Here is a 21,231-nt window from a genome sequence, read left to right as displayed (position 1 = left end):
CATTTCTATTTAGGTTTTATTTATTTTATTTCAATTTTATTAATTTAAGTATTTAGTAAATCGTAGTACTTAGTTAATTTCAGTTTATATGGATACATGTATTACTCTACATATATTTGATATCTTTTAATGTATTTCATTCAAATATTTCATCACTGAATGTTCAGTGTAAACAGTATTAACAGTAAACAGAATAAACAGTATTCAGTAACTGATGGAGTTTATTCGGTGAAGGATCCATCAGACTAATTTAAACAGTACATCTTTAGAGTATGTCAGTCAATCAGACTTAACAGTTTGTCCTGTTGGCTACATTGCGTGCAGCTCCTTAGGACAAGATGTATTTTCTTGCTATTATTTCTTGATATACAACCTTTTTGTCTTATCACATTAGATTTGAACTGCGGACTTCTTTTGCCATGGTGCTGTAGATTCAGCAGCATGAAATAACTTTATCCCAGGGTAAAATATGAACCCTGTATCCATGTGAACCTATATATGCTAAACAATTTCTATTTAGGTTTTATTTATTTTATTTCAATTTTATTAATTTAAGTATTTAGTAAATCGTAGTACTTAGTTAATTTCAGTTTATATGGATACATGTATTACTCTACATATATTTGATATCTTTTAATGTATTTCATTCAAATATTTCATCACTGAATATTCAGTGTAAACAGTATTAACAGTAAACAGAATAAACAGTATTCAGTAACTGATGGAGTTTATTTGGTGAAGGATCCATCAGACTAATTTAAACAGTACATCTTCAGAGTATGTCAGTCAATCAGACTTAACAGTTTGTCCTGTTGGCTACATTGCGTGCAGCTCCTTAGGACAAGATGTATTTTCTTGCTATTATTTCTTGATATACAACCTTTTTGTCTTATCACATTAGATTTGAACTGCGGACTTCTTTTGCCATGGTGCTGTAGATTCAGCAGCATGAAATAACTTTATCCCAGGGTAAAATATGAACCCTGTATCCATGTGAACCTATATATGCTAAACTATAAAGCTACTGAGCCACTGCTTCCATTATTACCGCTTCCAGGTTCTTTGTTTATAAAAAGGTTAAAAAAAAAATAGTTCTGTTTTCTGTTCCTCACTTCAAGATAAACTAGTTTTGCAGTTGGAGTCTAAATGATGAATAATGAGAGTGGAATTCATAACTTCAAAACTAATTTTCCTGTGAGTGTTCAAATAGATTTAAGCAAAACCCTGCTTCCAGGTTCTTTGTTTATAAAAAGGTATATAAAAAAAATTGTTCTGTTTTCTGTTCCTCACTTCAAGATAAACTAGTTTTGCAGTTGGAGTCTAAATGATGAAGAATGAGAGTGGAATTCATAACTTCAAAACTAATTTTCCTGTGAGTGTTCAAATAGATTTAAGCAAAACCCTGCTCAGCTTCACTACAGTGTGCTGCTGTCATATCCATCAAATCTGTCGACAGGTTGATATGGTAAAAGACTCGGGTCTCGACAGCTTCTCTGTGGTGAGATCGCCCGTGAGGTTTCCTCTCTGACAGATGGACCGTTCATTGACCTCCACTGTCTGTTTCTGCCAAAGACAGCGTGGCCCAAATGTCACCTGTCCATTCATAATTCATACAACCCAAATAAACAATCATCACATTTTAACTTAAATTGGATGGGCTTTTGTCACAAAGTAAGTAGTATTTTCAGAGTGTTCTTGTCATGATAATTGATGGGTGACAATTTGTTTTCCAAAAATAAGAACTTATTTGAGAACTACTGTCATATGTATATTGTCATCTCATGTCCAACAGACAGTCACATGACGAGCAACACATTTTGAGGTGTCAGGTTTGAATATGTGCAAATGAAAATGTAAATATCAGCTTGTTAACACAAAGCATAAGTTCAAAAGATGTGGAAAGTATTTTTTCATTATTTTTAGAGGTCAGCAGCTCCAGTCCCCATTCACTTCTATTGAACAGAAAAAAACATGGACATTCTGCTAAACATCTCCTGTTGTGTTCCACACATGAAAGTCAAAGTTTGGAACCACATGAGGGTGAGTAAATCAGTGAACTTTTAAAAATGTAATCAAAAATGAACAACTAATACATATTTCAGCCACTGAAGCACGGTTGTGGGTTTGTTTGGTATGCACTTTAATCCACACTCGACATTCTTGAATTGCTTCTTATTTATTGAATCCAAACAATTAGTTGATGAAACACTGATTGAAAATTTGTACAGAACAAAATCCACTTTAAAAGAAGGAATTTTATACAACCAACTAAATGAAGTGGTCAAAAATCATGTCACCCACTCCATATCTCCTGATCTAATGCCAGTCCATTCATTCTCCACCTCTTATGACGTCTCAAACTTTCACGAGCCTCACTTTCAAGGTAGATTCAATTAAACCTCAGTTTAAACAAGCAATAAAATATCTAAACACAAACATGAAATTAAATAAGCTTTCTTTAATGGCTCCAACAGCATGTTTCTTTCCCTGTCTCCACACAGAGTCAGCCGGAGTAGTGCGCTATTAGTCTGCACACTGGTCTGAGAGCCGAAAGTTCGAGAGTGTGTAAATCATGAAATGTGCTGTGTGTGAGGTTTCAGGCGGGGGACGGCTTTTAAATTGTGTTTAGCTCAGAGTCAGACCTTGTGAGATGTAGGCAGCACATGTGTCACTTCCACTCATCCTCCTGTCTCTCTCTCCTCTCCTGTTTTCTGTCCTGTCTCCCTCAATCTAAGCCACATAGCCTATACATATACTCACTCTATACTGTTAAGATCGTGGCTTTCAGAGCTGGATTGCTTTGTTTTTATATTTCATATTCTCAAACTAACGTGTCTTTTTTCTGATCAGCTGCTGCTTTGATTGACATTTCAATGCAGTCTTGCATTTTTAAGGGTGTTTTGCATTTTTGGGGCCACAGTACATTACCCTTTAAATGTTTGGGTTTAGTTATTATATATATATATATATATATATATATATATGTGTGTTTTTTTTTTTACATAAATCCCTTATGCTGACTAACACTGTGTCTACACCGGACATGAACGGCACAACGCAACAAAATACTATAGAACTCATTATAATCAGTGATGCTGTCTTCACTGGATGCGGTGCGACATGACAAATCCCCGACAGAAAACTCCTGCTGCGTTCTATTTATGACATATTGACACAAATTTCAAATGATTTTCAACGGTCGCTTTGTTGCGTCCAGTGTACTAGACAGACTTTAGCTATTGTGGCGCGCATCCGGTGTAAGACACGGTGTAAGGCTGCATTCTTTTGATCTAAAATATAGTAACAAGAGTAATATTGTGAAATATAATTACAATTTAAAACAGGTGTTTTTTATTTTTAAATATTTTAAAATATAATTTATTCCTATGATGCAAAGCTGAATTTTCAGCAGCCATTACTTTAGTCTTCAATGTCACATAATCCTTCAGAAATTATTTTAATATGCTGATTTGGTGGTTAAGAAAGATTTATTATTATCGATGCTGGACACTGTTTAATATTTTTGTAGAAACCATTTTTTTTTCAGGATTATTTCATGAAAAAAAAGTTCAGAAGAACAGTGTTTATTTGAAATAGAAATCTCTTGTAGCATTATGTCTTTACTGTCACTTTTGATCAGTTGGATGCATCCTTGCCAAAAAAAAATTTATAATAATAATAATAAAATACTGACCCCAAGCTTTTGAAAGCTTCATCTTGTGCGTAAACAACTTTTCCCTTTAGAATCTGTAAGTAAACAACAAAAAGGTTGTACAACACACTAAAATGGCATTTTCTAACATTTATATAAATGTTCAGATCAACAAGATTGAAGTGATTGCAGCTGTGTTTCTTTCAGAAAAATGCCATCACTCCGAACTACGGCGCCAAAAAAAGCATTTGAGCCCCAGAGAGCTGACACTAATAAGCCCTCAGGCATGGCCTCTGGACTGATATGGTGAGCTGAGAAATGTGAATTAGAAATGAATGATTTTGAACACTGAACACAGACACTTCTGACTTATATAAGAGGCATATTGTCCATGCTAGAGGTCCCTTTATGAATTAGTTTGCGTGTGTGTTAATGTGCGGATCTCAGGTGTTTATCCTCTAGTGTTAAAACGCTGCTGGTCCTGCTTTTAAAAGACATTTCCATCATTCGCACAATGCTAAGCCATCCATTAAACGTGAAGCCATCCAGTAGGGTCATAACTCTTGCCACTTGAAAAAAAAGTTGTTCATGTTTGACGAGTTTTACGTTGTGAGAATCGAAAGCTTTTGTATTAATGTGAATATTGTGTATGCGAGTACTGTAGATACTGTGGCATTTATGAAGGTCAAAATCTTTTCACTTGTGTGGGGGTTGCCAGTTGACATCAGTTAACGTTCATCATTCTAGTTTAAAAGAGAAGCGAAATTCAATAATATTTGATGTCCATATATAAAGATGCTGCAGTATTCCATTAGTCAGAATAAACCGATAGCTTCATAATCATTTTAATGAACAGTATAAAAAGGACATACTATTAGGCTAGTCATTGGTCTGAGATTAAACTGTAGGATAATAGAGCCAGCGGCCATTCACCAAGATGATTTGTACTCTACTGTTCAAACGTTTGAGGTCAGTAAGATTTCATTTTTATAAATCAGTACTTTCAGTCAGCAAGGACGCATTGAATAAATCAACTTGACAGTAAAGACTTTTACATTACAAAAATGTTATTTAAAAAAAAACTAAAGGATCTTGTTGGAAAAAATGTAGGTCAGTTTCCACAAAAACATTAAGCAGCACAACCGTTTTTCAACAGTTTATTAATATTGATAAATGTTCCTTGAGCATCAAAATAGAATTTCTGAAATCTGACACTGAAGACTGTAGCAATTTTTGCTGAAAATCCAGCTTTGCCATCACAAGAATAAATCATTTTAAAATATCAAAATAGAAAACAGTTAATGTAAATGGTAATATTTTACAGTATTACGTTTTTTACCGTTTTTTTTTTTTTTTTGCTCAAATAAGTGCAATCACAGCTCACACTTATCAGGATTATATTTCAGGTTATATTTCCACCAACGTGTTGCAGTTCCTAGAAAAAGTTTACAAACAATGCTTTTCCATAACACTCTTTTTCTTGTTCGAGAGTGGTAATTTGGACCCTGTCAAAACTCTGTCAGATCTCTACTACCACCACCTGCCCAAAACAAGGTAGTACTACACACGACCAATAAAAATGCCCTGATAATAGCACCAGCAAATAAATCACCAAAGGTAAACAAGACATATGAGAAAGAAAGGAGCAACAGATTTTAGAATTGGCAAATTGTTTATTCCTTTTTTTAATTGAAGGTTTACAATTTTCTTCATTTTATAGAAAACGGAGAAAAAAGAAATGGCCTTTTACAAACATTTACAAATAAATGACAAGTAGCTGTACAAATAGGAACTGAAAGAGAAATACAAAAGAAAGGAGGGAGGGCGAGTTGCATCACCACTTACAGCAACTTTTAGTTGTAGAAGTAAAAATGTCCAGTTTTAAGTTGACTGCCATGCAAACCTTGTGCTTGATCAAAATTGTCCCAAAATGGGAGTACTTTCCCATACTGTACTTTCCTCTTTCCTACCACCGGCACAAAGTTTACAAACATAATTAATAAATGTATTTAACAAATGAATTCTTAAAAAAAAAAAAAGCATTGTTATTTTTGTCCATTTTTATTAGTGTCCATATCTGCTTTAAAATCAGTAACGCTACGGCAGACCGTTAGCACATGTGCAGGCCAGGGTCAGGGGTAAAACATCAAAAAGTCAAAGGTGAAGTGCTATTTCAAACGCAGCAATTCGAGCTGATCCTGGTACTCAGTGAAGAGTCTCTGGAACCGCAAGTTCTGACCAATCACAGGCAACACCTCTGTCAACAGATCCCTCTTTCTCAGTCCCTGAAATAGACGCAGAAGACAGAGCAAGCTTTAAAAATGCTTTTGAAAGACACGCTTGGTTTAATCGATAAAAGCAACAACACTACCAATAATTCAGTACATAAATCTGTAATGAGGTTCCAAAAAAAATATCATACCAGGACTGTCGGCTCCCAGGAGCTGCTGCTGGATTTGTGAACGGGTCCTAGTAAATCCCGACATAGTTCCCTTAACCTAAGCTCATAACCTGCACGGATACACACAGAGCTATTGTAAATCTGCTCCGATTAAGATACAAACACATCTTCGTCTTAGATGGCCTGAGGGTGAATACATTTTCAGCAAATTTATAGTTTTCGGGGAACTATTGCTTTACTTTTAATGGACCCTCTTGACTCTTGTTACCAGCTGACCACCTTCTCACTCACCCTCATTTACGAGGAAACGTGCGTAGATGAGAAGCCAGTGCCTGTACTCGCTTGCTGAGAGGAGGATGAGGGCGGAGGAGAGCTGCTTCTCCAGGAAGGCCAGAGTCATTCCCTGCTGCAAGTGGTGAGGAGTCGATGACAAGCGAGATGCCAACCGCCCCGCACTGACACAGACAAAAGAGAGACGGTTAAGGTCTGTTCACCCCCAATAACAATAAAGAGAACTATATTAGCATACACTGACGCAACACAAAAGAAGACACTTTGGAAGGTAACGGAAAAGTTGCTAGAAGCCATTAAATTTCATAGTATGGAAAAAAAATACTGTGGGAGTCAATGGCTAGCAGCAACAGTCTGGTTATCTTTCAAAATATCATTCATGCTCAGCAGAAGAAAGATGTTCATGAAGCTTTGGAACAACATGATGGTGAGTAAATGACGGCAAAATATTTGGGTGGACTATCCCTTTAAAGGGTTAGTTCACCCAAAAATGAAAATTAGGCTGCGTTTTACTCACCCCCGAGGCATCCTAGGTGTATATGACTTTCTTCTTTCAGACGAATCCAGTCGGGAGTTATATTAAAAATTGTCTTTGATCTTTCAAGCTGTTTCATGGCACTCAACGGGTGTTGCATTGCTTCAGTCCAAAAGAACTTAAATAAAAAGTGCCCATCCATAAAAAAAAGTGTCTCACACGGCTCCGGGGGTGAGCAAAGGCATCCTGTAGCGAATCGATGCGTTTTTGTAAGAAAAATATCCATATCCAAAACGTAATAATCACTTTAAAAGTTGTACACAGAAGCAGTTCTGGGAGGATGACGTATGAGTTCAGCGTTGCACATGCGCCGGTGAGTCTCGTGAAAACCAACGTTTGTTAACAGGATCAAAGGAAGCAAAGTTTCCTTACTTTAGCAAAGGAAAACCAGTCTCCTCTTGGCTTATATCGAAATCCTCTGACATTCTTCTTTACAAATCCTTGTTTTGTACTTCTAATTAGTGACCGTTGTTTTGTTTTGATCTCTCCGCTGCGTTTCCGCGTGCGTCACTTCTGAGCGGCACATGCGTAAAGTCGACCTCATACGTCATCCGCCCGGAACGGCTTCGCTTACAACAGTGTGAGCGCAAGCTAGATTCAAGTGATTATTACGTTTTGAATATGGATATTTTTCTTACAAAAACGCATCGATTCGCTACAGGAGGCCTTTGTTCACCCCCCGGAGCCATGTGAGACACTTTTTTTTATGGAAGGGCGATTTTTATTTGCGAGACACTTTTTTTTATGGAAGGGCGATTTTTATTTCAGTTCTTTTGGACTGAAGCAATGCAACACCCGCTGAGAGGCATTAAACAGCTTAAAAGATCAAAGACAATTTTTAATATAACTCTGACTGGATTCGTCTGAAAGAAGAAAGTCATATGCCTCGGGGGTGAGTAAAACGCAGCCTAATAATCATTTTTTGGGTGAACTAACCCTTTAAATGTTCAAGCTCTTTAAATTAATAATTCCCACAATTCTGTTCTACTATGTTGTTATCATTATAGTTTTAGTGCGGACTTCCCTATTCTCATAAAATCAGTATTAAAGCTAATTCTAGTGATTGTGAATCAGAAAGCAGCATTAGCAGAGTACTAAAATGGCTGTTACCTTAGATTACGGCCCTGTGTTAGGGCCAGTGGCCCCATGGAGCCCAGAGCATCCTGAGCGGACATGCAATTGCGGAAGTCTGTGCACTGTACAAGAGAGTCCTGCTTATCTGCGATCAAATTCCTATTAGAGATGAAGAGAAAAGACAATCATAGCGGCCCTTGAAAATTCTTTGGACAGGTTCTGGTTGTTAAAACTTAACACATGGTTTGTGTTTCACTCACCAGGTCTCCAGCGACGAGTTAAAGCAGTATGTTTTTCCATTTGACAGCGATACCACAGCTACACCTTGCTGAGTCAAAAAAGACTGACTTACTGTGGCGTCTGTGCCTGGAGTGAGAGAGATGAGGTATTATTAGATTTCAATTGATTTATGATAGTTCATTAGTCAAATTATTGCTACCCATCATTTTGCTCTTTTCATGTAATTCAGCAGTTCTGTGTACCGTACCATAAGATTTTTAAATGCTTTTGAGAAGTCTCTTATTCTCACCAAAGCTGTGTTTATCTGACCAAAAACACAGTATAAAAAACAGAAACATTGTGAAATACTACTACAATTTAAAATACGTTTTCTATTTGAATTTATTTTAAATTGTAATTTATTCCTGTGATGCAAAGCTGAATTTTCAGCACTCAATACTCTTTCAGCGGTCTTCAGTGTCACATGATCCTTCAGAAATCATTCTGATATGCTAATTTTCTGCTCAAAGAACATTTATTCTTATCAATGCTGAAAACAGTTGTGGAAACCGTGATACGCTTTTTCTATTTCCCGGATTCTTTGATGAATAGGAAGTTTAAAATAACAGCATTTATTTGAAATAGATATCTTTTGTAGCATTATAAATGTCTTCACTGTCACTTTTGATCAAACAATGTGTCCTTGCTGAATACACTAATGTGCCACTTGTAATTGCTTTTCCTCTGACTGAAAAGCATGAGCTTCAGCTCTTATTCAGTCTCTTTAGTTTTTTTTAAATCACGTTATTGTTAACAAATGGCAGACAAAAATATTTTTCCAGCCCATGTAACAATAATATTTATGAACGGCAGAAATCAAGGGGGTGGAGTTTAGTAAAGAGTCAATTAATGAGGTCAACAAAGATATAAAGAGGAAGAAAACAAAATCACACCTGATAAGATTGGATTCAGAGATTCATTTTTGACCAAAGCCGTCTGTTTCTGAACATCCCTGCCGAAAAAAAAGACAATACCAGCCATTTAATGTCAGATCTAGATCTTTCAGAATTGATGTAAATAATCACTAGCCTGTAAAAAAAGCCACAAATCAACCTGACTCCTGTTACAAATACGGCCACGTTTTTAGCATCAGCCAACAAATGACTTGTCTGGACTTTTCTATTGAGAAACAGAGAGGAAGGGTCAGTACCAGACAGACAGCATGGCTGATGCGGTCAGCGCCATGACAAAGTGTCCCGAGCAATGAAGTGCTGACATGGGGACGGGCAGAATGATGGATGGAATCAGTCTCCGTCCACACGCAGTGAAGACAGACAGTGTGCGGTCCTCGCAAGCTACAGCAACAACATCGCTATGAAAAAAGAAAGCAAGTTACTTTTACTCAAGATATTAACATCAGGCATAAACCAGTGTGTTGTGTGCTCACCTGCTGCCAGCTGCGATGATGATGCGACTGGGCAGCAGCGCGTCCCACTCTCGCCCCTCTCTGCTCCATTTGAGCTGACTGAGACGAGATCCAAACACCATAGAGACCTCGTTCTCCACCTCCAGATACGTGACGCCATCTGTGCTCACCTAAATCGCAGGTTAAAAACCCCATTTAATCAAATTGAAGGTTTCGTAGATTTCAGTCCTTGTTTTTATTGTTAGCTGATTTAGATCCTGGGTCATTAACCAGGCTGGTTTTTCCTCCAGCAGTGCTATTGAGTCTATGTCTGAATTGCATTTAACACTCTTACAGATATAGTACTTGAGCTTCCTGATTACACATTATGATCTGCCAAGAGCGTTAATTGCATAGACAGGACTGATATATTGGGTGTAGAGAGTTTTTGTGCCATACCTGAGTGCTGAATGATTTCTGTATGGATGGGGTAGGAAGTTTTAACACCGCTATAGGTGTTGTTAATCGAGACGGCTCCTTCTCCAATGAGACTGGAGTCTACAAGAGAAAAGACCAATCAATCACATGGGTTCTAATGAAGGACCCTCAGGGTCTCATATGTGCCTTGGTCATGAAGTTAATGGAATAAAAGATATAGGGATTATAACATAGAAGCCATAGTCAACTAATGTAGATTTTTTTTCTTATATTTCTGATATGTATTAAAAAAAAGTTGTATATATGCGATCCTGGACCACAAAACCAGTGTTAAGTAGTAGCACGGGTATAATTGTAGCAATAGCCAAAAATACATTGCATGGGTCAAAATGATAGATTTTTCGTTTATAGTTAAAAAATATTTTGGAAATTTCCTACCGTAAATATGTCAAAATTTCAGTTTTGATTAGTAATATGCATTGCTAAGAACTTCATTTGGACAACTTTAAAGGCGATTTTCTCAATATTTTGATTTTTTTTTGCACCCTCAGATTCCAGATTTTCAAATAGTTGTATCTTGGCCAAATTTATTCAGATTATGTATAAATCTCAATTTCAAAAAATTGACACTTAAGACTGGTTTTGTGGTCCAGGGCCACATATACACGTTTATACACTACTGTTCACAAGATTGGGGTCAGTATGTTTTCTGTTAAAAGAAGGATGCATTAAATTGATCAGAAGTGACAATATGACATTTATATTTCAAATAAATGAGTATAAATCTATTGAACTTTCGATTCATGAAAGTTTCCACAAAGATATTAAGCAGCACAACTGCTGCAAAACAACTGCTTTCCAAACTGACAATAAGTCTTTAAGCAGCAAATCAACATATCAGAATGATTTCTCAGGGATCATGTGACACTGAAGACTAGAGTACTGATGCTGAAAATTCAGCTTTGCCTTCACAGAAATAAATTTATTTTTAAAGTAGAAAAATGCTTCTACTGTATTTTTGATAGATAAATAAATGCAGCCTTGGTAAGCATAAGACACTTCTTTCAAAAACATAAAAAAAATTAAAATCTTACAGACCTAGTAGTCTAAAATACGTATAAAAATCCATATTAAAATATTTATATACTTTCAGAATTTTTAGTAGCATTGTTTTATTTTACATGCTTACAGCATGCTGTGCTTTAGCGTTTACACAGTAAAACCCCCTTCAGAAAAGATCTGAACAGGCCCCATCCGTCGACTTTGAGATCCAGGCATCTTTCGAAAGAAGAAATGTCACCTGTGGGAAGGGCATCATTTTGGCATCTTTCCTCGGCCTTCCCTTCTTCCTCTTCTCTACCACCTCTGCTCCCTCCATCTCTCCCTTCCTCTTGGCCATAGATTTCACCATGGTCTTGTCCTCACTGTCGCTGCTGGTCTCATCTTTTCCTTTCGGCTCCTTCACAGAGCTGCTGTCTTTTACCCTGAGACAGAACCACAAAACAACTTCAGTTTGTTTTCAAGTTCAGTTTAGAAGAACACATCGGTTATCATGCAGACTTTATTACCTGTCAAGTGGGGTGATGCCTATAGTGAGGGGTACACTAGTGACCCCTGGCGTGGCCTTTGACCTTTCGGTAAATCGTGAATCCAGCGCTTTCATGGGCTCGATCTTGGAGGCAGATGTCAACAGCAGATTCGATTTCATCCCGATCGAGTTCACAGCTGCAGTTCCACTACAAGGGAGACCAGAGAGAGAAAAAGTATTGGTTGAGAGAGAGGGGAAATGGGACTTTGCATACATGTACACTTACCTGTCCTTGTTGTCTTCCGCAGTTTTGTTGGGAGAGGTGGTGGTGGGGTCATGTGAGGGTCGCAAGCCAAGCGAGTTGGCCGTACTGGAATCCGAAGAGATCTGAGGGGTGAGCTGAGTCGACGCAGACGACCCCGGCAAGATTGGGACGCTGTTGAACAACGCTGGTGAGAAGTCCCTGGGTAAAAGAAAGAGACATTCAGACACTGAGCGTATGCTGTGGTATAGGTGAGTGATCATTTTAGACGTGTTCTTCTGCGCGTTCGTTACCCCGTGTCGAGCTGTGCGATGCAGAGAGGTGTGATTCTTCTCCTCCCATCTGCGGTTCTGGTCTCCACCTGCTTCTTTAAGAGGTTCTGCCCAATCCCCCCCCCAAAAAAAGCCATTTGTTAATAACTGCAGTCCTGCAAACATGATGTTTGAGGATGAAAGTGTTCGGATAAATCTTCACAAACTACAATGCTACGACCATCATGGTATTAAATGATACATAAATATACAGATTCATACACAGACAGAGAGACAGGCAGATGTGCATGCAAATTATTTAATATCACACACCCACACATTATGTATTTGCCTGTAATATGCATGTAAACTATTAAAATTTTACATAACCACTCATTAGAAGTATTTCATTTAGTCCCAGAAAGTACTTGGACACTTTTAGACTCTTAAGTCACACATAAAATATATCAATTTGATATATTCCGATACCTCAATCTCAAACCATCTGCAAACAAATTTTTCTAGACGTGGTTTGGATTTTAAATATTTGGCAGAGCAGGAAACTATATTTTGTAAACTTACAATCCAGCCATGGCTGGAGGTGGAAATACTAGTAAGCAATCATTACTTACCACATCATCATTCAGCATGTCCATTTTAATCATTTTAAAATAGCACTGCTGTGTGTATGGTTACATATTCTTTCTTCTGACCTTTCTGATGTCCTCCAGGGACTCTCCGTTGAGCACATTGGTGAGTTTGGGTGTCTGGTTCTCAGGACCGATTCCCTGGGCTCCATCGGGGTTCTGGTTCCCCTGCCGCTCCTGCTGATACTTCAGCATTTCTGGGTTCTCAATGATTGTGCTGGAAAGTTGGGACTCCATCGTGATGGCCAGACTCTTTCCATAGATGTTCTGATGAATAGCATTCTACAGAAAGATAAGCAGAAAGCTTATTTTGGAGACTCGAGTCTTTCTGCCACCTTGTTAGTTTGTGTGTGCTAAATAACTAACCAAAAGTAGCAAAGCTCTTAAGCCATTTACATTCTTCAGAATCAGTTTTCAAAACAGTTTGGCTTTAACCGGTTAACCGACCGTAAGAATTTTGACCGATTAATACAATCAGTTAAATGGTTTAAAAGTAATTTAATTATTTATTTTTTCAGTAATTTATCAAAATATTTAAAAAGGTTTGCTGCATGGTTTAAATACGCTACGCGTATAAAAAAAAATGTTTTTAGGGGGAAAAAACATAAGTCGCATTTTATTATTTAATTCAGAAATTGGCCTAATTCCGACGCGAAATGTTTACAAACATTATAATAAACACTGTAAACATAGCTAGGCTATTTTAGTTCCCCTCACTCCACAACAAATCCTTTCAATTAACAGTATTAGAAAAAAACAAGAATTAAAAATATAAGAAGCTATAGCAATATAAACGACAAGCCAAAACAAATTCATTTAGGCTAAAACAAAACCCAAAAACGTTGGGTCTCTCATTCGACACAAAATCAAATGTTTCCGTATTTGCGATGTATTTGAATGGCAAATTATTATTTATTATGTAGCCTACTTCACTCGCGTTCCAATATCCACGTAAAACAAAATGTTTTGCATAACATCACGGCGGTGCGGTGATAACACAACGGCACAGATTTTACTACATTTTTTTTTTTTACTACATAGTTTTTTTTCCATATGTTTGACTGACTGTATTTTATTATGATAATGAACAGGCTGCATTGTCAAGGTAGCAATGCTTAACTGTGCGGCGCCGGCGCAATCACTTGAATTTTTTCCTTCTAACAGTGGAAGAAACTACTCCTTTTAGTCCTAAAGATAATCGGAATCGTAAAAGGTTTACCTTTGTGTACATTCACAAAAAAAACAAATCTTTGTGCTTTTGTAAAATAATCCTAAAGAAAAATAGGATGCCGCTTGTTTCCTTTCGCACAGCACAAAAATGAACCGAAACTCTGCATATAGGCTACTTGTTGCAGTTTTTCTTTCATTTTCTTAATTTATTAAGTAAAAATATGTTTCTCGTATAGGCCTATTTATTCGTTATATATATATATATATATACATAGCTATAGCCTAGCTTTATTATGTTTTTCTCCGCTCGCAGAAGCGCTGCAGGTGCATGATGTGATATGACGATCGTGTGAATCCTCATGTTCTGTTGTTTGCTGCTTTTTGCGCATGTAAAATTAATCCCCGGGAAACAAATGTTAGTATTTTTAACAAGTCACAGACACTTATACTTTCTAATTTAATTCCATTCTAATTTAAAATAATCTTGTCGGTTAACGAGCATCGTTTAGGAAAAATAACCGAAATGAACATCCCTAGAATGAACCGATTTTCTTGTGTCAACAAATGGTTCAAAGAAACAATTCACTTATTATTAAATAAATAGATAAGTACTACTTCACTAAATGTGTGCAACTTAAGTGAGATTCCAGTTTTTCAATTATACAACTGAAAAGTTATTGTTGCCTTAAATACTTAAATAACGTTGACACTGGTGTGTGCACATATTCTCCACCTTTTCTTCTTCATTCAAGGGATCTCCCAGTTCATCCTGCGAGAAATCCAAGAAAGCCACAGTGCCATCCATGGAGCACACCAGGAGTCCCAGCCCATTGAGTGTCCTGAGAGACACGATCCGTTCACAATGCTCTCACGCATGTAAGTCTTCACCCCACCACATTGTCTATGATGCTTTATAAAACTTGGAAAATAGAAAAGCTGTTTTCTTACCATGTAATATCCATAATGGATTTATCAAAGAGGTCATGGATGACCACCAGTGGGCGCTTGAGTGAGGTGAGCTGAAAAACAAGAGCAGAATAACTGATTAAAGGTGCGTCATCTTAACGTTCAGAAATCGTACCCTTACACTGCATGAATATGTGCCATTCTTTAAATACTGGGTGAAACAGAATAAGAACAGAACATATTTAGTTCTTAAACAGCTTTATGGAGCTTTCACTGTGGGAGGCACTACATGCCAAAACATATTGACATGGTTGCAGCTGGTTAGGACAAAAACTCGTTAACATAGACAAGATGTGATTTTTCGCTTTATCCTGTCAGTTTTCTGTTTTATATTGAACATTAAACAATATTTTTAAGCAGAGCATAATAGGGCTGGGTTTTGACACAAATTTCACGATTCGATTCTCATTCACAAACTTGCGATTCAATTCGATTCAATATCGATTATTTTGAATATATATCAGCTACAGTACATGCCAACTTTTCTCAAGGAAAAACAATCTCTCAACTAATGCTGTAAAATATACATGAGAGTCAGTTGGTACTACGTTACTATAATATTGAAGGTTAAAATTGATTGATTTGTTAATTTTACTTAATGAAGTTTTTAAAATAATAAAGTTACAATTACATAATATTTCTACTTCAATTTGTTTTAGTTTTTTTATATAAACATAATGGTGGCTGTCATAAAATCTTGATGGATTTATTCAAACATATATTAAACACGAAGAACAGTAAAATGTATAATGAATATGTGATATGGTGCATATATTTAGCAAAATGCCCCTCTCTACAGTTTATTTTTCTATCTGACTAATGAGTTTATGGTCACGAATATGTTTTTCTGAGGTAAATGTGACGTTACGTGACAAGACGTTATATTGACGTCTTTGCGTGGCTGAAATACTGATTGAGCGATTACATGAGACAGGATACGGATTGTAAAGTTATACTCTTTCTTTCAACTTACCTTCGGATGTTTAGTCATGTTTATTATGTGCTGAAACTGGTATTAATGTGGAGGAGATGATCAGTTCACGTGCGCTACACGCTGCCGCGTCTGTTGAACTGAGGCGCTACAGCGATCTGTTACTCCGCATTAAACAGCGCCAAAACTACATTTATTGTTTGAATACTGTAATACAATGGACAGAATTTGAAATGTGAGACTTTGTTTCATATTTAAAGTACCAAAGCACAATGCTTATTGCGATATATTGGATGGGAATTGCCCTTCAATGTTCCGTCCGTTTTAGTTTTTTTTTATATAAACAATGGTGGCTGTCATAAAATCTTGATGGATTTATTCAAACATATATTAAACACGAAGAACAGTAAAATGTATAATGAATATGTGATATGGTGCATATATTTAGCAAAATGCCCCTCTCTACAGTTTATTTTTCTATCTGACTAATGAGTTTATGGTCACGAATATGTTTTTCTGAGGTAAATGTGACGTTACGTGACAAGACGTTATATTGACGTCTTTGCGTGGCTGAAATACTGATTGAGCGATTACATGAGACAGGATACGGATTGTAAAGTTATACTCTTTCTTTCAACTTACCTTCGGATGTTTAGTCATGTTTATTATGTGCTGAAACTGGTATTAATGTGGAGGAGATGATCAGTTCACGTGCGCTACACGCTGCCGCGTCTGTTGAACTGAGGCGCTACAGCGATCTGTTACTCTGCATTAAACAGCGCCAAAACAACATTTATTGTTTGAATACTGCAATACAATGGACAGAATTTGAAATCTGAGACTTTGTTTCATATGAGAAGTACCAAAGCACAATGCTTATTGCGATTTATTGGATGGGAAGTGCCCTTCAATGTTCCGTCCATTAACTGAAAACAGGCTAGACTAATCAATTCTTGGGATTTAAGAATCAATATCGTTCCGTAAAAATGAGAATCAATTAATATTGAGATATCGATATTTTTTTACCCAGCCCTAGAGCATAACCACAACATTTTTCATACTACCATTCAAACGTTTGAGGTCAGTAAGATTGTTTTGAATGAAAATAATACTCTTATTCAGAAAGGATTGATCAAAAGTGACAGTAAAGACTTCTAGATTGTTACAAAAGTTATTTGTTTCAAATAAATGCTGTTCCTTTGAAAGTTCTATTCATCAAAGAACTGTGGGAAAAAACTGTTTTCAACACTGATAAGTAATGTTTTTTATCACCAAATCAGCATATTACAACGATTTCTGAAGGAACGTGACACCGAAGACGAAAGTAATGGTTACTTAAAATTCAGCTTAGCAGTTATTTTAAATTGTAAATTGAGTTTTTATTAGTGTCCCTTGATTTTGCACAAATTTATAATTTAATTTTAAATAGAATTAATTTTTTGTAGTGGGGCCAAACCAATCTGCAAAAATAGAAAACAAGGCTAAAATAAGGGGTGATATTGAGAAGTCTCATACCCATACAGAGAGTGAGCGGTCCTTACTACCCACAGCACAGCAGCAGTACGGACAGCTGGGTTTGGGTGTACTACCGTTCTTCTGTTTCTTCTTAAAGATCTTAGGATTGAACTTCTGCAAAGAGATGGAAAATAATTAATAAACCACTCAATAAGAAACACAAATCAAATTCTAGAGCTTAGCCCATTTTAAAAATCATGATTTCATCAAAACACTGCAGTACAAACTATGACGGATATTTCAATGTATGCTTTTCTGTGAAATATTACAGATTTGAAACAACACTAACCACCACAGTAACAGCTTTTCGATGACCCACAAAGTCCATGTTGGTCTTCCAGCCGTCACGTTCGATGATCTGAGCTGTGGGCCCAGAATTATTCATGGCATGAGCTGAAACTAGGTACTGACCATCTGGAGACCAGCTCAGCCTCAGGACGTGTGTAGTGCCGCCACACTGAATCAAAGCAAGAGAGAAGAGGAGGAAAAAAAGAGAGAATACAGGGTCACGGGCATGTAAACAACTCAAAAAAGAAACAACTAAACAAAAGAGTAAATACAAGTCCAAACCGCCATTTCTGGCCAACAGTTTCAACTCTGAAGTCTTACTTCACTGAAGGGTTTGGTGATGTTTGTCTCCAGCTGCCAGTCCATGGTCCTCCAGACCTTCAGGCTACGGTCATCAGCCTGGGAAGCGATGTACTTTCCAACAGGGTCCCACGTCAGGCCTTTCACCAGCCCTGTGTGTCCCTTTAAAGTCATCACAATCTCTGTGGCATACACATACAAAATGCAGCATTTGAAGCTTTGATTCAGAACTGAATTTATTGATACAGAAGCCAAACCTTTATAAAATTCCCTGATGAAGCTTTCCTAGATACTACGGTGGCCATTAAAGTATTTGGGCACTTAAAGGAACACTCCACTATTTTTGAAAACAGGCTCATTTTCCAACTCCCCTAGAGTTAAACAGTTGAGTTTTACCGTTTTCGAATCCATTCAGCCGATCTCCGGGTCTGGCGGTAGCACACTTAGCTTAGCATAGATCATTGAATCTGACCACACTTAATGACATTGCATTACAAATATTAGGGATGCAACGATTCACTCAGCTCATGATGCAATATGATATACAATATATAGGGAATAACATCCCTACCAAATATACCAAACCAAGCAATATCGCTGGACTTTTTCCTCAAATCTAAATGGACTTTTTACCTGGAAATTTTCGAGCGTTCCATATAACGATGGTGTTATCCACACTGCAGGATGCGAGCCAGACATCATGAGGTGACCAGGCGACATCCATTACATCTGAATCAGATTTATAGAGAACACCACATGTGCTTCACACAATGCCAAAACTGAAGACAATATCCAGCGTCTCCATGAGCAGCGTTTTTCCCCCTCACCTCCCGTGTGGTTCCTCAGAATCATGACGCACCTCCACTGTTCCACATTAGCCAGTTTACTGCTGGACCCAAACACTGTGCTTGGACCTATGAAACTGCACAACAAAAGAAATACCACATAATGCCTCAAAGGCCTGCGCTCGGATGCATGTGTGGCATCAGTTTGTGTCTTATAAACAAAAAAAGGCAACAATCTGCGTAGGGGAAAAGTAATGTAATATTAAGCAATGCATTTGCACAAGTGGCATCTAGGTCATTCTGTCAACTGATAGAATCGATTTTTAGCATCACATCCTTATTTTTAAACTTAAATATTCAAAATGTATGAAAATATTATAACTGTAGCAAACAAAAAAGTTTAAATTGTTGGACAAAGCTAAATGTTCTTTTTGACATATGTGACCTTGGACCACAAAACCAGTCTTATAGGCACAGCTAGAGGGCGCGTATTCAAACTAAACAAAGAGACAAAGGCTAGTTTGATGAGTGACTGAGTGTGGAATCATGGGAGTTGTGGTCTTCATCTCCACAGCCGATGCAATCCGACGGGACTCGGGCAGAAATCATGTTCATGGATGAGCTAATGATTTATTAACGTAGTAGAATGAAGCAGGGTGAGGCTGAAAGCCGTCGAAGCGAAACGAGGCCGCTGAACGAGCACGACACGAGGCTCGAAAGCAGCGGAGCTTTTATTATGCCACAGTCGACTGCTTCTACTCCTTCCGGTCATGCGTATGTGGGGTAAAGCAGCGCTGTTTTATCATACTAGATACATCTGAAAGTTCTGTTATAATGCTACTCTGTGCGGTCATCACCGGTCTATTAAAACGCACAACATATTAAAGCGTCTTTGGTGCTTCCATGTTTTCTACAAAACAAAACCGGAAATCGAGGGGTTATGACGTCATTGGCAGGCGACACAATGACACGATGGACACGCTCCGTGTCACTAGTGAAAATTGCTTATTTCTCTGGATTTAAACATTCTTCGAAACATTTACGATAATGTAAGTACACAAGTCAGCAAAATATATAATACTGTTCTAGTGGTTTTTGGATATTTTAATAAAAAATCTTACATATTGTGCCTTTAAGTCGCTGGGGTATATTTGTAGCAATAGCCAAAAAAACATTGTATGGGTCAAAATTATAGATTTTTCTTTTATGCCAAAAATCATTAGGATATTAAGTAAAGATCATGTTCGCTTATTTATTCAGCGTTCAGATGATGTATAAATCTCTTTTTTTTTAAATGCCTTTTATGACTGGTTTTGTGGTCCAGGGTCACATATTTGTGTTTAACTGTTCATCATTTGTGTGCATGAAGAGAGAAATGAAGAGAAACAAAACATGGGTCAGTTTTACTCACGCAGCTCTCTTCCACACCATGACCAGTTTGTCGTCTCCTCCTGATGCCAGGTATAAGCCATTATTTGACCAGCGCACGCAATTCACACATGCTGAAATGCATAGTTACATAAAACATTTAATTAGATACCGAATATTCATTGGTGTCACACATTTCGTCTCACATTCTGTCAGTGCAGTTCATATCCAAAGGAGTTTAAAATACATTTGAGTGGAAAAACAATCTAGACACGTCTCGGAATTCTTTTTTGGATTGTTGGGAGCAAAATACGTGGTATAAATGCCACAAAATCAAGTATTAAGAGAACAATAACCGACAACATTTTTTCTTTATTCATATATTTTAATGTTTAACATTGAGATAAAAAATAAAGTATCAATTGATACCTAAGTGATTGTCCATCTGACAAAGCAATTTGGGAATATTCTCGTTCCTCTCATCTTCCTCTCGAAGAACCGGGGCCATATTCCAAATGACCACTTTCCCAGAGTCTTCACCTGTCAATCCACATTGAAAACATTAGCTCCCAATAACAAATGATCTGTCTCTAAATTAGGATGGAAATCAAACTACCTTCTACAAACTAAGCATATCTGAAAGCTATACTATATAGTCAGGAAAAGAATGACAGATGAAGAGATGTTAGAGGGTTCAGATTTTCACCTTGGCCACCTGTAGCAAACTTAGTTCCATCTGGATGGATGTCAACTGAGAATATTGGTTTACCTGAAACAAAAACCCATGACACAAACACAGTTTGAAAACAGCTCTAGCATGGTCTGGGAAAAAATGTCCGTCTATCTATCTATCTATTTATCTATCATCGTCTGTCTGTCTATTGTCTGTCTGTCTGTCATCTGTCTGTCTATCTATCGTCGTCGGTCTGTCTGCCTGTCTGTCTGTCTGTCTATCTATCGTCTGTCTGTCTGTCTGTCTGTCTGTCTATCTATCTATCTATCTATCTATCTATCTATCTATCTATCGTCTGTCTGTCCGTACGTCCGTATGTCTATCTATCTATTTATCTATCGTCGTCTGTCTATCGTCTGTCTGTCCGTCTATCTATCGTCGTCTGTCTGTCTATCTGTCTGTGTCTATCATATCTATCTATCTATCTATCTATCTATCTATCTATCTATCTATCTATCTATCTATCGTCGTC

The 21,231-nt window shown here is 37.3% G+C and overlaps 1 protein-coding gene across 1 annotated transcript in view; it reads right to left on the bottom strand.

Moving 5' to 3' along the window:
* Positions 1 to 5,733: 5,733 nt before the first annotated feature.
* Positions 5,734 to 21,231, bottom strand: part of LOC107548915 (protein HIRA) — a 25,492-nt gene continuing 9,994 nt past the window's right edge. Inside the window, exons 2-25 of the mRNA XM_016229789.1 lie at positions 20,733 to 20,836; positions 20,456 to 20,566; positions 20,070 to 20,160; positions 18,701 to 18,795; positions 18,507 to 18,602; positions 17,895 to 18,055; positions 17,575 to 17,742; positions 17,286 to 17,399; positions 14,822 to 14,892; positions 14,607 to 14,712; positions 12,770 to 12,985; positions 12,099 to 12,184; positions 11,830 to 12,006; positions 11,584 to 11,751; positions 11,316 to 11,499; positions 10,037 to 10,135; positions 9,620 to 9,768; positions 9,383 to 9,544; positions 9,126 to 9,184; positions 8,214 to 8,319; positions 7,990 to 8,112; positions 6,345 to 6,508; positions 6,075 to 6,163; positions 5,734 to 5,937 (exon numbers count right to left, since the gene is read on the bottom strand). Of these exons, the coding sequence (XP_016085275.1) occupies positions 5,821 to 5,937; positions 6,075 to 6,163; positions 6,345 to 6,508; positions 7,990 to 8,112; positions 8,214 to 8,319; positions 9,126 to 9,184; positions 9,383 to 9,544; positions 9,620 to 9,768; positions 10,037 to 10,135; positions 11,316 to 11,499; positions 11,584 to 11,751; positions 11,830 to 12,006; positions 12,099 to 12,184; positions 12,770 to 12,985; positions 14,607 to 14,712; positions 14,822 to 14,892; positions 17,286 to 17,399; positions 17,575 to 17,742; positions 17,895 to 18,055; positions 18,507 to 18,602; positions 18,701 to 18,795; positions 20,070 to 20,160; positions 20,456 to 20,566; positions 20,733 to 20,836 (3,016 nt within the window). The 3' untranslated portion in view covers positions 5,734 to 5,820. The remainder of the gene's footprint in view (positions 5,938 to 6,074; positions 6,164 to 6,344; positions 6,509 to 7,989; positions 8,113 to 8,213; positions 8,320 to 9,125; positions 9,185 to 9,382; positions 9,545 to 9,619; positions 9,769 to 10,036; positions 10,136 to 11,315; positions 11,500 to 11,583; positions 11,752 to 11,829; positions 12,007 to 12,098; positions 12,185 to 12,769; positions 12,986 to 14,606; positions 14,713 to 14,821; positions 14,893 to 17,285; positions 17,400 to 17,574; positions 17,743 to 17,894; positions 18,056 to 18,506; positions 18,603 to 18,700; positions 18,796 to 20,069; positions 20,161 to 20,455; positions 20,567 to 20,732; positions 20,837 to 21,231) is intronic.

Source organism: Sinocyclocheilus grahami, unplaced genomic scaffold, assembly GCF_001515645.1.
Source record: "Sinocyclocheilus grahami isolate Dianchi unplaced genomic scaffold, SAMN03320097.WGS_v1.1 scaffold358.1, whole genome shotgun sequence".
NCBI lineage: Eukaryota > Metazoa > Chordata > Actinopteri > Cypriniformes > Cyprinidae > Sinocyclocheilus > Sinocyclocheilus grahami.
This window is presented reverse-complemented; position numbering and strand designations above follow the sequence as displayed.